Genomic DNA, 16,843 nt, shown 5'->3' on the forward strand with positions numbered 1-16,843 from the left:
CGTGACATGCTTTCTTGGAAGGTGTCATTCATATTTTCTTCCAAGGTTAGTTAAAGATTTCACTTCCCATTTCTCTTTCACCAAGAGAAGTCAAGTCCCAGGATCTTCAGGTGGGCCCATGAGAAGTGGCTGGTTAAGCTGAGCAGAGTCTAGTGCTCCTGGGGCCAAAACAAACAGATCACTGATCCCTCTACTGCCCCACAGCAAATGCCATTGTTTAATGTCCCTGCTCTCTGTGGAAAGAGAAGACCCAAGTCCACCTGGTTTCTCAGCTGTTCCAAAGTAAAGCTCTGACGTATACTGATTTGTAGATAATTGGTGTCAACTGTTGGTTTCTACAATTGAATTATCTTACCCTTTTAGTTATTCTAAATGTTCCTACAGATAGGCCTTTTACATAAATATATGCAACTTGTCTTTATGTGTAATTTAACAACACTTATCAGCCCCACAGGGTAGCATCTGCCTAAAAACAGATTAACTAGCCTCTATCCCCACTCCTTCACCCCAGGGAAGGTGGTGAGAGTCCCAGGCTTTTATTAATCCTCAAAAGGATCCATTGCTACCTCAAATATGTTGAAATGGTAAACATTAACTATCTGTTCTGGACTTCTTTCCAAGTTCTTAGAATTGGGAGGAAGTGGAGGTAGGGTACTTGACAGCTCTTCCCCAGTACCAGTGAAAGGTCCCTGTTGGACCAGGGTGTTCAGGCTCCTGCCTCAGGTCTATGCCACTCAAGACTTCAAGGTTGGCTCTCCTTAGGGGGGGATCTGGTGGCAGAAACTCAAGCCAACAGTCTCTGAGGCTTTGGGCAACAGAGCCTGAGGACTCTGTAGCAGGTGAAACTCCAGGGGACAGTCTTCCGAGAAGCCCCAGCGTAAAGGATAAGCATGCCCATGGCTTTCTGGGGGCAGCCGGCAGGGAGATGACCTACCACCAGATGTGAAAATATCTTTCCCAAGAAGGACTGAAAGATCTGGAGCAATCTGGAGCAGGAGACAGTACTAGAAGTGGAATCAAAATTGAGCAGGAAAGGGACAACAAGGATGAAGTAAAAAGAAGTCTAGGCCAAAGTGGACAAGGGAATAAAATCAAGAAACCCTAGAAAGCAAGCTACTATGTTTTTGAATAATACACAAAACTGTAGAAGAGGGAGCTCTGTGAAGTTAGAAAATCTTTCCTAAAAATAGCCTTATTCTAAAAGTTCAGGAAAGCAAATTTAACCTAAATTGAGCAAAAGAAAGTATCATGGTCAAATATCATACAAAGTTATTACAAGAAAAACATTAAATGGGAAGAAAAATAACATCTCTACAGATGTTAGAGATGCCAGAAAGCATGCCAGAAAGATACATCCACAAAACATCTTAAAAATCTGTAACCTACACAAAGGTATGAAAAGAGCCAGAAACAGTAAAAATGTGGGCAAATATTAAAGATTTTTCTTTTTCATTTTTAAGTTTCTTTAAAAGATAATTGACCGCTTGATGTAAAAATAATAAAAATGTATTGTGGAGTTTCCAACATATGTAGAAGTAAAATGTATGATGAGACCACAAAAGATAGAAGAGGGAAATCAGTGGGGTAGGGCAGTCAGCTTGTGTTGGCTCACAAAATCTCGTCTCAACTCTGAATTCATTGACATCACTTTAGTACCTTGAGATCATCCATGGTGACAGCATTTACTCCATGAAACTGGCAAAGGATACAAATCAGGGCGTTTTTTACCTTGAAGATCTGGTTGTTATCTGCACATCACTAGGGAAAGTGGAACTGTACTATTCTAGGCTGTTACACTATACACAAAGTGATATAACATTATTTGATGCTAGTATTAAGCTCAAGATGTATATTGCAAACCCTGCAGAAGACATTAAACAAAGAAGAATAGCTAATAAGCCAATAGAGAAGATAAAATGGAATACTATAAAATACTCAATCCAATAGAAGGCAGAAAAGAGGAAGCAAGGAACAAAAAACAGATGAGACAGATAGAAAACAAATATCAATAATTACATTATAATAAATGAACTGAACATATCATTTAAAAGGGTATAACTTGTCACACTCAATGAAAAAAGAAAGAGCCAACTACATGCTCTTTATAAGAAACCCACCTTAATATAAAGAAATATGGATTAAAAATAAAAGGATAAAAAATAATTTACTAAGCACACACTAATAATCAAAAGAAAGGTGGAATGGTAATATTAATATCCAGTGAAGAAGACTTAAGGACAAGAAGTATTACCAGAGACAACTAGGGACATTTCACAATGATAAAGGAGTCGATTCATCAAGAAAGCCTGACATCTTAAATGCATATGCACCTACCAGAGCCTCAAAATACATAAAGCAAAGTTTAATAGAACTAGAAGGAGAAATGAGCAAATCCATACTTATAGTTGGAGATTTTCAGTAATTAATGCACAAAGCAGACACAAAATGAGTCAAGACAGAGGATTTGAACAATAACATTAACCAACTTGACCTAATTGTTACTTATAGAACTACATTATGTATTATAGAACTACACATTGTAGAACTATGCCCCACAATTACAGAATACATATTTTTTTCAAGTATACATATGGAACATCCACCAAGATAGATGATATGCTGGCCATTAAAAAAAAACTCAATAAATTAAAGAGAATTGAAGTTAGAATATATTCTGTGATCACAAAGGAACTAAATTAGAATTCAATAACAAAAACATATCTGGAAAATCACCAAATATTTGGAAATTAAAAATAACTTTTAAATAAACAACAGATCAAAGAAGAAATCTTTGGAAAATTAGAAAAAAAAGATTTTACCTGAATGGTAATGAAAATACAACATACCAAAATTTGTGGGATGTAGCTAAACTAGTATTTAGAAGGAAATTTATAATTTTATTTTTTTTATTTTTTGTGAGGAATATTAGCCCTGAGCTAACATCTGACACCAATCCTCTTCTTTTTGCTGAGGAAGATTGGCCCTGGGCTAATATCTGTGCCCATCTTCCTCCACTTTATATGGGACACTGCCACAGCATGGCTTGACAAGCAGTGCATCAGCATGCTCCCAGGATCTGAAGCTGCAAACCCTGGGCTGCCGCAGCGGAGCACACGCACTTAACCACTACACCACTGGGCCAGCCCCAGAAAATTTATAATTTTAAATGTCTATATTAGAAAAGAAAAATGTCCTAATAATTGATCTAAGCTTGCATGTTAAGAATCTAAGAAAAAAAGCAAATTAAATGAAAAGTAAGTAGAAGAAAGGAAATAAGGCTAAGAACAGAAAATAAGATAGAAAATAGACAACCCATAGTGAAAATTTATAAAACCAAAATTTGTTCTTTGAAAAATTTAATAAAATTGGTAAAGCTATGGCTAGACTGATCAAGAAAAAAGAAGAGAGAAAACACAAATTACCAGTATGAAGAATGGAAGAAGAGATATCACTACATATCCTATAAATATTAAAAGAATAATAAGGAAATATTTTGAACAATTTTATGGCAAAAATAGACAATTTAGGTGAAACAGATAAATTCCTTAAAAAACACAGATTTTGCAGCTCTAGATTTTCACTCATGCTTTTTTAAACGTTACACTTTTTTCTTTGCTATGTTCATGTTTTCATTTAAATCCTTGGGCATGTTTATAACAACTGTTTAAAGTTCCTTCTCTGAATACCATCATCTCTGTGATTTCTAGGTATGTTTCTATTGGTTGATTTTTCTCCTGACTCTGGGTCACATTTTATGCTTCTTTGCATATCTGGTAATTTTTGCATTTGATGCTGGATATTATGTATGCTACATTGTTGAATATTTAGATTTTGTTATCTTCCTTTAATGAGTACTGAGGTTTCTTTTAGAAGGCAGCTAAGTTAGTTGCAGATCAGCTTGATCCTACCAAGGCTAGTTTCACTCTCAGTAAGGGCAGTTATAGAGCAGCCCCACGTCCAAGGCATCACCTTCAGTGAAATCCTTAGGTGTTCAAGGACGTCTCTTCACTCTGGTTGGTAGGAATGTGAATGATTTCTGGCCTGTGTGAGCCCTGGGAATTGTTCGGTTTATACGTTTCTCACAGTTATTCATTGCCTCGCCTGATGGATTTCAATTTCATTCTACACACATGCAGATTGGTGTTTTGCTGGAGACTCTTATACAGATCTCTTCTCTATACAATATCCAGTCACCTTGGCTTCCCCAAGCTCCTATCTCTGTTTCCTCAACTCAAAGTAATGGGATCTCTTGGGTTCCCCCTCCCTGTGCCATGATCTGGAAATTTCCTCTAGGCAAAAAGTAGTGTCATCATTCTGCTCACCTCTTGTCTTTCCCTCTTTCAAGGATCATAGTCCTATGCTGTTATAATCTAATGTTTGAAAACAGTTGTTTCATATATTTTGCCCAGTTTCTTAGTTGTTAATGGAAGGAGGGCAAGTCCTGTACTGGTCACTGTTTCACAGGTGGAAGCAGAAGTCCACACTCATAAAAGTGACATTTAACAATATACAACTTAGGTTCCTAGTCAACGTTTATTGAGGCACCACCATAGGCTGGCATTATGGTAATAATAGATATGGCGAAATCTCTGATAAGAAACTGACTTAAAAGAAATAAGTGTAAATCACACTTTCAGGAAGTTGACTATAAAAGTGCAGTAGGATTGGATTTTTGCAGTAATGTTAATATTTTCCAATTAATCTGAATCAGGAGTTTGATTTCACTTGACTTTATGAATCTTAAATGTTAAAATATACAAACTTCCTTATCCTTTGTTTTTATTATGTAAGTCTTTGATACTATGTGCACCGATGCTTTTTTGCATGCTTGTAATCACCACTCAGTCTCCCTTCAGACAGATTTTTGCTTAAATTCTATTTAAGTGACTTGACTCTTGGGTAAAATAATCAGAGAATAGGGAGGGAAGTTGAGCTAGCCTTGTAGAGTTCTAAAAAAAGGTACAGTTTAATAGATATTAACTTCAGAAGCACAATTCTAGTATAAAGAAAGTTTTCTCCTCCCAAAAATCTGAGAACATTTAATGAAGCTTTCTGAGAAGAAACAATAATTTTTTTCATTTTAATTTCTGCATCAGTTACAGTACATAATTATAAAGATAACTAATGTTAACACCGACCCACATACAGAGAAGTGAGAATGTGGCCCCACCATATTTGCAGGCTCTGAGCATCTCTGCGGTTGCCCACTTTCATCAGTTTTTAATTTCCATGGAATGTGCAGGCATCCAGAAGTTCTGTGAAGCATAAGAGAAAGACTTTTAGGTACTGCCTTTGCTTACTAAACACAATTCTGTTCCTATTTTCTAAAAGTAAACGGTAGGTAATAAAGATTTTTGTGTGTGTGTGAGGAAGATCAGCTCTGAGCTAACATTCATGCCAAGCCTCCTCTTTTTTTGCTGAGGAAGACTGGCCCTGGGCTAACATCCGTGCCCATCTTCCTCTACTTTATATGGGACACTGCCACAGCGTGGCCTGACAAGCAGTGTGTCGGTGCGCGCCTGGGATCCAAACCCGGGCCACCAGCAGCGGAGCACACGCACTTAACCACTATGCCATGGGGCCAGCCCCTCCTAAAGATTTTTTTAAAACTCTCTCCCTCTCTCTCTCTCTCCCCTAACTGAGGTCAGTGCTATACTTAAATACCTACATTTTCCTTTCTTCCTGTTCTCTTCATCTCCAGTACACAAAATAATTCAACAAAAATTCCGGCACACTCCCAATAATTTGATTATCCCAGCTCTAATTTTATTTTTTCAATTTATTTCTTTTTAAGACAGCTTTGCCATTCTAAAATATATATATATATAAATATAACAGGCCTACTATAGGCTAGCTACACTTTATTTATTTGTTTCTATTAATATTATTTACATATTTTACTTAAAATATTTGAAAATTGGTCCTCTATGAGTGGTATATATGTGTCATTTCGCAACCCTCTCCCTACCCTGAAGTGCTCACACACATATATTTTCATTTTATTAGCAAAAAAAAGGAAATACACATGTAAACAAGTTCAATTTCCAAATGATCTCAAGTTCTTTTACACTGTCTGTCTCCTTCAAATGATTTGGCCTTTTTTCAGGTAACGTCTTACACTGTTGTCTAATTGAGTCACCCCACTGGTAGGTCTGAGTCCTCCTGCAGGGCCAGGAGCAAGCCCTACACGTCTTTGTGTTCCTATTGGTACTGGCTCAGGGCTTGGCACATGCTGGTCCTTAATACAAACATGTTTACCTCGACTCCCATGTTATTGCTCCTCAGTGCTTTACTCTACTCACCAGAGGATAAGCATGGTTTCACATTAGCGATAGCCATGAGATACTCTGGCCCTAAGTATTTTTGATAAGTTGTTTTGTCCTGAAGGTTAGCCAGACATTCCGTGTCATCACTGAAGAGCAGGTCCTTGGTCGAGGATTTGAACAGCTGGAACATCCTATATTCAAACCCATTTCTTCCAAAGAGCTCCTGGGTCAGACAGACAGACAGTGAGTGACCAGCAGCACCAGGGAGCACGAGGTTGTATATTCTGCCTCAGAAGACCTGAGTCTGCTGGACTGCTCAGCTCCAGCCCCTGGGGAAACCTGGGACACGGCAACAGTTTAGGAGGCACTGTAGTAAAATGGCAAAAAGTATGGCTTCTGGATTCAAGTCCTGGCCCTAGCTTGTCCTTGTCATGTGAGTTTAGGAAAATTCTTTACTGAGCTCAGTGAACCTCAGTTTACTCAATAGTAAGTGGAGATAATAACACTAAATAGTGAGATGATGTATACAAAGCAACTGCTAACAGAAAGAGCTCCAAGTTTGCCACTGTGTCGCTATTCTGCCACGCAGCGCTGGATATTTTCAACAGTCTGGGTCATACTTGCATGTCTTCCTGCTGCCCGGGGCCCTTGCTACCTTGCCTCTTCTATTCTCTGGATCTTCCCCGGGCACCCGACCATTTCCATCTCTTCCTTCCCCTCCCCTCTCTTCCTTTATCCACTTCCCTTGTGGCCAAGATGGCAGCTCGCCCTGTGTGGGGCCCATCCTTTCAAAAATCCATGACCAAGAGCCTCCTGTTTTGCCAGCTCTCTCTGGGTCATTATCCTTTACCTGGAATGTGTGGGCAGCATATGCTAAGACATGGATTACTCGTTTGGGGCTCCTCCAAGAATGGGGTGTACTAGTGCAAAAGGGAGACAAGGCTTTGGGTTTTCCTTAAGACCATTTGATTTAGGCAGCCCGCTACTCCATAGGATCAGGCCTTGTTGGCTGCCTATACAGGTCATAAGTTGTCTGAATCTTGGCTCTTTAATGTTCACGAAGCTTCAAACAGTGCTCAGCCTGCTTAGGTTCAGGAAATGCATTGGGATCCACCCAAGGTCAAGTAGAGTAATCTCCATTCTGCTTTCCCCACATGTAGCTCAGCCTAGTGTGAAGGACACTGAGCCAGCTCCCTTATTTCTGTGACAGAAGAAGAGACAAAGGGATAATTCTCGTGGAGTAACTGAACAAGCCCAAGAGATACCATGACTCTGCTCAGAGAGTCAGATGAGTCCACTACACTACAGATGCCCACGTGTCTGAGGCTTTTTTAGTCCACTTTGATGTCCTAGATAGCTGGGGAACAAGAAATAAACACAGCCACCAGTTTTCATCAGAGGCAGGGCTGCAAGAATCAAGTCCACTGCCCTGGGAGAAAGAGTGTGAGACTGGGCTGGGGTGAGTCTGTGCAGCTCTGCAAGTGAACTGAGCACTCAGTTGGGGCATGCAGACAGGACCCCATGGGTGTCCATACCTGTTGGTTGAAGAGCATTCTACGAACAAAATTTGCGTTATCTTTCCTTGAGACCACAGCATGATTTGGGACTCTGGCCAAGTGGCAGCTCTGAGCCTCAGTCACAGGCTTCCTGGTGCCATCGAGGCACAGAAGCTGAAAGTCTTCCTTCTTCAGATCCTTAGCCCATGCTTCAGGGTTCTTTCCTGGGGACAGATAGCGGGTCAGCCACAGGTGACAGCTTTGGTCAAGGTGCCCTCACTGGGGGATGTGACCAACCACCACTGTCTGGGACAATCACAGAGACACTGAGAAATAAAACAATTAAGATTTTAAAATAAAACAGATGAGAAACATTCATAAACTCACAAATTCATACCCTTTCTGGTTAGTGATTTTCCATCCTGTTAAAGGCAAAGATTTCTTTTTTCTTTTTTTTTTAATAATTTTATTTATTTATTTTTTTTCCCCCAAAGCCCCAGCAGATAGTTGTATCTCATAGCTGCACATCCTTATAGTTGCTGTATGTGGGACACGGCCTCAACACGGCCGGAGAAGCGGTGCGTCAGTGCTCGCCCAGGATCCGAACCCGGGCCGCCAGCAGCGGAGGGCGAGTACCTAACCGCTAAGCCACGGGGCCGGCCCAAGGCCAAGATTTCTTAACTAGGCCTGAAAACCCCCTAGCCAGAAAGGACAAGATTGATAAATTGAACTATATTAAAATTAAGAATGTCTGCTCATCAAAAGACATCATTAAGAAAGTGCAAAGGCAAGCCTTTTCAGAGAGGGACTAGATATTCTCAGTACATACAGCTGACAAAAACTCGTACCCAGAACATATAAAGAATGCCTATAAATCAAGAGAGGCAGACGTGCTCATATGGACTGCAGCCCCCATGTGTTTGTCGGTTGAGTTCAAGGCCAATGTGATAACCAACCCTGTCAAGTCTGACCAGACATGAAGGATTTTCTCACTCCCTAAATAAAAAATGTTAGAACCAAAGTCACTGGAATCTGGTAGAGTTAATAAACTTCCCTTGTGGCCCGACTAGAGAGTGATTTCCTGTGAGAGACTCAGATTTTTCCAAAGGAGGAGAGGACAGTGCAGGCACGTACCGTCAGTATTCTGCAGGACTGTGGGGTGCTTCAGAAAGGCCACATCTCCCTTCTCAACCAGACACCTGCACAGCAAGGGTCAGGTCAGCGGGGAGGATCAACAGGGGTGGGAGGGAGCGACACCGAGAGGAACTCACTGAGAGCCCACACCCCTCGACCCGGGCCACGGGGCACATCCAACACTGACCACTTTCACACACACAACCGTAATGCCCGGTTGTCCTGGGAGTTACAGGGGAAATAGAATAGAAGAAGAAATCCGCTTCTTTACTTTTTACTGTAGGTAACCATTGTTTGGTTCCTCATACTGATTGGTTTCTCCAGAGGAGATGCTTGTGTTCTCCTATTAACAGAGATATTTGAGGATGACTCTCTGGTTGGATCAAAACTCACATCAGAGATTAAAATCAGTGGAGAAGATGTGATTTTGAAGTCTTGTCACACCCATATGTCTACTCAGCCTTAAAAGTTAATGTGCATCACTAAATATTTGTTCACGCTTAATTCTCTGAAAAATGTTTCTCTGTATTTAAGGTGCATTCTTTATGAGAAATGTTGAGCACATTAAAATTGGTTTTATGACATTCAGTCAGTTGGAAATTGATACTAATTATTAATTATCAGGAGCAACTCTCCAGTTTTCTCTCTCTCCTAACTTCAGATCGCTCTATACTTAGGATCAACTGCTCCCATTCGAGTTTCCTAAGCTCCCTGGCCCTATTTCTTTCCTTCACCCCTCCCCTTCATACAGTCCCAGTCTTGAATGAGGATGATCATCAGCAATGAGGCAGACCACAGACCTCCTGATCATTAACTTCACCTGGGCATTCCTGCCTTCCTTTCCCTACTCTAGACCTGTGGTTCTCCAAGTGTGGGCTGGGACCAGCAGCATCGGCACCACTTGGGAACTTGTTAGAAATGCATATTCTCAGGCCCCACCCCAGACCTACTGAATCAGAAACCTGGGGGTGGGGCCCAGCGATCTGTTAACAAGCCCCGCAGAAGATTCTGATTTGTGCTCAACTGTGAGAACCACTGCTTGAGGCAGCCAGCTCCCCACGCTATAGAGCAATGACTTCAAAATGCTTTCCTGCTTCCTACAAACTACTCTCTCTACACATACCCGTTCCCCAACACTCACACACTCTGACACGTGCTTTTGCTTTCCAGAGAAAACACAGAAATCATCACACGGGCTGTCTTTCAGCATCCCTCTGCCAAATCTGCCAGCCCCAGGCTCCAGTGCTCCTCTCTCGCCCTCCAGGTACGAAGAAGGAGGCAAGGTGTCCCTCCCAGCAAAAGTGTCCTCCCCGCCCTGCATCCCATCCCCACCCAGGCTCTTCAGCACTTTCTGCTATGGTTATCCTTTTTCTCTTACATAATTGGAGCCTTCCCCTGTTCTCTGCTCTCTTTTCATCAGCACTCACACTTCTTTTCTTTTTTAAAAAACAATAAGTACTGACTTGATCCCACACTGCCCTCAGCAATGGGCCCCCTGCCCCTACTCATCCAAACACCTAAAAGGACTCATCGCACTTAACCGTCAGCACCCCTGCACACCACCCTCACTGGCTCTTGCCGGTGAGCTTATGGGACTGACTCACTATTGAATCTGCTCCCGCCAGGGTCACCAGATCCAGGGACCAGTCACTGTACTCATTTTACTTGATCTCTAAAGTTCATCCTTGCCCCAGTGATTTGAAATATCATCTTTGTTATAGACCAAATGTAATACGTGCATGTATCTGACTTGGAAGTCTATTCTCTTCCATTGATTTATCTGTCATTCTTGCACATAACCAGCCTGTATCGATCACTGTATTACAGTATTATATAGTATTATAATGTGATTTTTATATCTAGGAAAAAAATTCCTTCTGTATAATTTTATTTAGAAATTCTTGGCTCTTGTTTGGTCTACCAAACTTTTAATACTTTTTTGAGAACTGACTTCTCCCTCCTATCCCTCTCAATCCACCTGATCACAGTGGAGGCAGCTAGAACTTTACAACACAACTTCACTGCATGAGTTGTGTGAGCAGGAAGCTTTCACCTGAGGTGGGCTGACAATTCCATTTCCTGGGAATCGGAACTAATACATTATGGTCTGTATTTGACTGCTTCTTTATAACTGAGGAGCTGTAACAATGCTGGCACTGCTGGTCACAGATATTTCCTTCCATGTGGACTGAGGAACAGAGAAAACCACCCTGCAGGGAACGAGAAAATGAGGCAGATGTGCAGAAAGAGAGAGAGAGAGAAGCAGAGTGTGTCCCCTTATACAGTCATGTGCTGCATAACGACATTTCTGTCAACGACGGACCACATATACAATGGTGTTCCCATAAGATTAGTACCATATAGCCTAGGTGTGTAGCAGGCTATACCATCTAGGTTTGTGTAAGTACACTCTATGATGTTCGCACAACAATAAAATCACCTAATGACACATTTCTCAGAACATTTTCTCATCATTAAGCGACACAGGACTGTACTTAAATTTCATTCGTTGTTTACTGGAATTCTAATTTAATTCCTGAATTTTATCTAGGAACTTTGATCTTAAAGTATCTTGGCTGGCTACTGAGGCTCAGGACTCAGCCCTTACAAGAAGGAAGCTCCTGTTAAAACTTCTCCCTTGGCTTAAGACGGTTCATATGGGATTTTTCATTTGCAACCAAAGGCATCCTTATTCATTTTATTAAAGATATTAAACAAGATAAGTAGATAAAATGTATAGTATTCTAGAGAGTGATAAGTGCTAAAGAAAACATAAAGCAAGAAAGGGGGATATGAAATACTGGCAAGGGTGTGAGTGTGAAATTATATATGGAGTGGCCAGGAAAGACTTCCCTGAGAAGTCCTAAAGGAAGTGAGGGAACTACCAAGATGATGTGAGGAGGAAGAGCACTCCAGATGGGGGTAAGAGCAAGTGCAAAGGCCCTGAGGCAGGAGTGTGCCCGATGTCTTCAAGGAACAGGTAGTATGCCAAGATGACTGGAGCAGAGAGAGCAAGGGGGAAAGATGTAGGACATTAGGTCACAAAGAGCCTTCCCAGATCACAAAGGGGCCTTATAGGTCAAAGAAGGACCCTGACTTTTACTCTGAGTGATATGGGAAATTACTGAAGAGCTTTAGGCAGAGAAATGTGATGCTCTGATTTATGTTTTAACAGACTCACTCTTGCTGATGTGTTGAGAATAGACTGTGGTGGGGAAGAAGGATAGGACAGATGCATGGAGACCTCTTAGGGGGCTATTATAAAAATCTGGAGAGAGATGATGGTGGTTTGGATCAAAGTGGTATCAGTGGACATGGGTGATGAGGTCAATTCTGGTTACCTTTTGCAGGTAGAGCTAACACGATTTGATGATAGGCCAGCTATGGGATCTGAGAGAAAGAGTAGACGTAGATAACACACACCGAGGTCTTGTCTTTTTTTTTCCAAAAGCAAAAATGGAGTTGCGTTTAACTGAGATGGGAAGGACTGCAGGAATTACTGGTTTTGGTGAGAGTGTGTGAAATTTCAGAAGCTCAGTTTGAGATGTTTAAATTTGAGATGGTGATTAGAAATCCAAGTGGAGATGTCCAGTAGGTAGTTGGATATACCAGTCTGGAGTTTGGTCTGGAATTTTGTCGAGACATCTGAACAGGAATGTAATTTGGGGAATTGTCAGCATATAGATGGATCGAGACTAGATAAAACCATCAAGGATATGGGCATGAAGAGACTTTGTCCTGGGGCACACCGACATGTGGAGGTTGGGGAAGTGAGGCAGAACCAGCAAAGAGACTGAGACGCAGCACTAGGAAAGGGAGGAGGGAATCCAAGAGAGCGTGGTGTCCTGAAGCCAAGGACAAACATGCATCCAAGAGGAGGAAGTGGTCAGTGGCGCCAACGATGCTGGTAGATCAAGAAACACAAGGACTGAGAACTGGCCTTGGGATTTATTTAGCAACACAGAGGTCACTGGCGACTTAAAAGCACAGTTTCAGCTGCGTGGTGGATGGCGGTGTACCAAGGCGGAGGTGTGGTGGGAGTAGTCTGCCCGTGTGTCAACAACTAGGAGCGCTGTTTTCTGTAGATAATTTAAAAACAATAATAAAGCCAACTCCACTGGTTGGAGGTGGAGAAGGTGAACAGATTCCTAAACTGGGTTCTGGGAAGATTGAAAGGAAAGAAATTGGAGCAAGGACATTAAATTCCTTCAAGGGATTTTGTTATAAAGAGAAGGAGAGAAATGGGAAGTTGAGAGGAAAGTGAGATCGAGAGAGGTTTTATTTATTTATGTTTAAGATGAAAAAAATAGCAGTATGTTTGTCTGCTGATAGAAACGATCTAGTAGAGAAGAAAATGTGATGATGCAGGAGAAAGAGTGGAGAAGTGCTGGGGCAACGCCCTTGATCAGGCTGGAGGAGAGGCAGTCAATGCAGGGGCAGCAGTGGGCTTAGCTAGGAGACAGCCAGGTGCTCCCAAGTAAGCGGAGGGAGCGCAGTGTCTATGGGCACAGATGCCGGCACGTGGGTAGATGTGGCAGTGGGACAATATGGAATTTCTCTTTTGATTGCTTCAATTTTCTCATATGAAATAGGAAACAAAGGTATGGTAGATGGAGGAAGAAGTGTTGGGGGATGGAGGAGAGGAGAAAGTATGGAATCATCTTTTAGGCGAGTGGGGTGGTGAAGGGACTAGAGACATATGGCTCATTTGAGGCGGGTTCTCAATCCTGGGAGGCCAGTCAGCCTGGAAGTGCAGGCACTGAGTGGTGGGATGTGGGACCTAATCAAGGTCATAGTTCAGCCAGGAGAGGAGGGCATTGAGGACATGCACAGGGGAATAATGATCATGGTTGGCTGTGGAATGTGCACTGACTAGGGGGGGAAAAAGGACATGACGGGGAGTGAGAACAGGGAAGAGCTCGCAGGATCAGTGGATCACGGGGCAGTAGGAATGAAGGGCAGCTGGAGTCGGGAGGCTAGAGGGAGTGGGAAGGCAGGTAGGAGTGGGTGGGAGAACGAGATGTTTGAAGCTCGCATTGTTCTTTGTGTGTTCAGTTCATCTTCATTTTGGAAAGAGGGGAAATCGTGGTTCAAGACAGAACTCTGACAATTCTGGGTCTTCTGTGATGCTATCATGATGGGACCATCGACCCTAATACTTATGTACTTTCAGATGTAAAATATATATATACTGTTTTAGCCTAGGTTTAATGTTCAGCATATATTGTTGTAGTAGGATCTGTGAAAATGTGTAATTTATGTCCGGCTTATGAAAGAGACAAAACTTTGGAGAGGGTGGGACAAAGTCTTCTGGCAGTGTGACGAATAAAAGGGTCCCTTCTAGAAGCTCACATTCTCCACACAACAGCCACACAACCCTAATTCACACAATATGCCCTACTGCCTCAAAGCACCCTGCACTGCCCATCACACTTAGAATTAAATCCGCCTCCTTGGTCGGGCCCATACGGCCCGAGACAGCCCCTGCCCATGGCTCCAGCCTCCTCACACACCTGACCCTCTCCCTGCCATGCTCTACCCTAGCGCCTTCTTCTCTGGCCTCAGACACAGCATGATTTGTCCCAACCTCATGCCTTTGTCTTACTGTTCCTTCTTCCTGGATGACTCTTCCTCCAGATTTTCTCAGGCCTGATTCCCTCTCAATATTTCATCCTCAGTTCACATGGTCCCTCTGCTTGCTGAGGCCTTCCCTGACCACCATTTCCAAAATTGTCCCCTACCCGAGTCATGGCCACATCACCCGCCTTGGTTCCTCTGTAGCACTCACCGCAGTCGGGAAGTGATTGTCCTCTTTCAGATGTTTACCGTCCTCCTCTCCCCCGAGACTCAGGGGCACAGGGGCCACGTGTGTCGTGTCGCTGTTGTAACCTCTCTACCTAGAATAGTGCCTGCCACCAACTAGGTGCTCAGTGAATCTGTCTTGAACGGATGGAGCCCAGGAGTATCTATTAAAATGTACTCTTCAGCCAGGTGTAAGGAGCACATGTCCCGTGCCCTCCTCTGATTTTAAATGGGCTCTGAAAGATTCTATGACTTGTCCGACATCACACAGAAGAAAAAAGCAAGAGTGGAGCCAGCATTGGGACCCTGCACCCACCATCCTTGCAGGTGCCCTAAGTCAGCAGGTCTGCAGGAGAGTGCTCCAGAAAGGGGCTGGACTTGAGTCCTCGGAGCCACTGGGAATTCGCAGTTCTGTTTTCTAATTCTGGCTCCTCCTAAATGCAGCACCCAGATGCTGGGACGAGGAAAAAGGTGAAAGGATAAGAAGTTCACTGGGCTGGTGCCAGAAAGAAAGGTGGGGCACAGACACTACTCGCCTGAGCGCCCCACTGGGGCCGTAGTATCGCTCGTGGCTGTTGGGGGCACACATGTGGGCTGCATTGCTGCCACCGCTGCACAGAGCACAGAGACTGGAATCCGGATCAGACCCAGGGGCACAGCTTTGACTGAAGAATTCATCTGTGCAGAGAACACAGGAGGTCAGCTTTTCCTGCCTGTTAGCAAGAAAGCCTCAGACCTTGACCGTAGAATTGCCTGAATGACGTAAAGACACTTCAGGTGTTTAGTATCATGTTATTAGAAACAAGAACCTTAAGGAATAAAAAAAAAAAGTTTCAGCTGGAGCAAAGTAAAGGGGGACCAGCTGAAGTTGGGACAGGGTCTGGGAGCTCACAGACGTCCACCCTGTCCCGGCACAGGGCAGTGGTGAGAAGGGCAGACACGGATTTAACCCTAAGAGAGCAGACAAAAACAGAAGTCATGCTGGTTGAACCTGTCCCATGTTTTCCGACCTCTGCCGCCTCTGCCCTTCTATACAAGGTGCACCAACATCACTCCAAGTCCAGGAAGGGGCCTGAGAGGCCCAGCCACCAAGCTCTGTGCTGGGTTCTAGGTACCACATGGAGGAAATGACACAGGCCCCGCCCCCTCCTGGAACCCACGTCTGTGGGGTGACAATCACCAGTGAATTCGTGTTTCCCCCTGTGCTCTGGGGAAAAAGAATATGGTTCCACAAGCTGCAGATAAAGGAACCCTGCGCAGGCCTGGGAGTCAGGGAGAAGCCTCAAAGTCCAGATATGAAGAATGAATAGGAATTCATCCAAGTGAAGGGCGAGGGGGCAAGAGCTTTCCAGACAGGGAGCAGCATCTGCAAAAGCCTAGGGCGGGGGTTAGGGGTGGGGGTCAAATGCACAGGGAGCTTAATGGGGCTGGACCACCCAGACCAAGAGTGTGTGGGGAGGGGGCAGGGTCCAGACCACCCTTTACATCTTTGCGTAGATTTTGTTCTTTATTCTTAGAGAAATGTGGAGCTTCTGAAAGGCTGTGGACAAAGCTGGACCAGGAGTAGTGGGCAGGATATTGTCAGATCTGTACTTTGCTAAGATTGCTCTGGCAATGTGGGGTGCAGGCAGCAGGCTACTGCAGTCGTCCAGGGGAGATGAGGGCAGCTTGGACTAGAGTAGCACAAAGGGGAGGGAGAGCGGTGGAGCGGGGAGAACCCGACATCACTGGTGATGGATGGGTGTGTGGAAAATGACGGGTCAGTTTCCCGCTGGGGCAAGTGGATGGTCTGTGGGCTCCTCCACCCAGCTAGGCAGCTCTGGAGCAGGACCAGGCCTGGCAGAGATGATGCATTCCATTTTGGACAGGTTGAACTTAATGTGCCTTTGAGATATCCAACTAGATCATGTCAAATAGGCAGTTCAATAGATACAGGTCTGAAAGTCAAGGAGAGATCTATGCTAGGGATAAAAACTCGACAGTTATCAACATATAGACATAATATTGATAGCAGCAAACATTTATCTAGTGCTTGCTATGTGCCTAGCTTTGTACACATAATATTTGTTTAGATGGTAATCAAGGCAGTAGGCATGGATGTGGGTGCTTGGGGGTTGAGTTTAGAGTGGGGAATAATCTAACATT

General features: G+C 43.4%; 1 protein-coding gene across 1 annotated transcript in view; it reads right to left on the reverse strand.

Annotated features, from left to right (window-relative positions):
• Positions 1 to 5,174: 5,174 nt before the first annotated feature.
• LOC131412822 (inhibitor of carbonic anhydrase-like) overlaps positions 5,175 to 16,843 on the reverse strand; it is a 41,471-nt gene continuing 29,802 nt past the window's right edge. The window contains exons 13-17 of the mRNA XM_058552923.1: positions 15,235 to 15,376; positions 8,897 to 8,961; positions 7,802 to 7,986; positions 6,303 to 6,489; positions 5,175 to 5,255 (exon numbers count right to left, since the gene is read on the reverse strand). Of these exons, the coding sequence (XP_058408906.1) occupies positions 5,221 to 5,255; positions 6,303 to 6,489; positions 7,802 to 7,986; positions 8,897 to 8,961; positions 15,235 to 15,376 (614 nt within the window). The 3' untranslated portion in view covers positions 5,175 to 5,220. The remainder of the gene's footprint in view (positions 5,256 to 6,302; positions 6,490 to 7,801; positions 7,987 to 8,896; positions 8,962 to 15,234; positions 15,377 to 16,843) is intronic.

Source organism: Diceros bicornis, chromosome 2 (assembly GCF_020826845.1).
Source record: "Diceros bicornis minor isolate mBicDic1 chromosome 2, mDicBic1.mat.cur, whole genome shotgun sequence".
In the NCBI taxonomy this organism is placed as follows: Eukaryota; Metazoa; Chordata; class Mammalia; order Perissodactyla; family Rhinocerotidae; genus Diceros; species Diceros bicornis.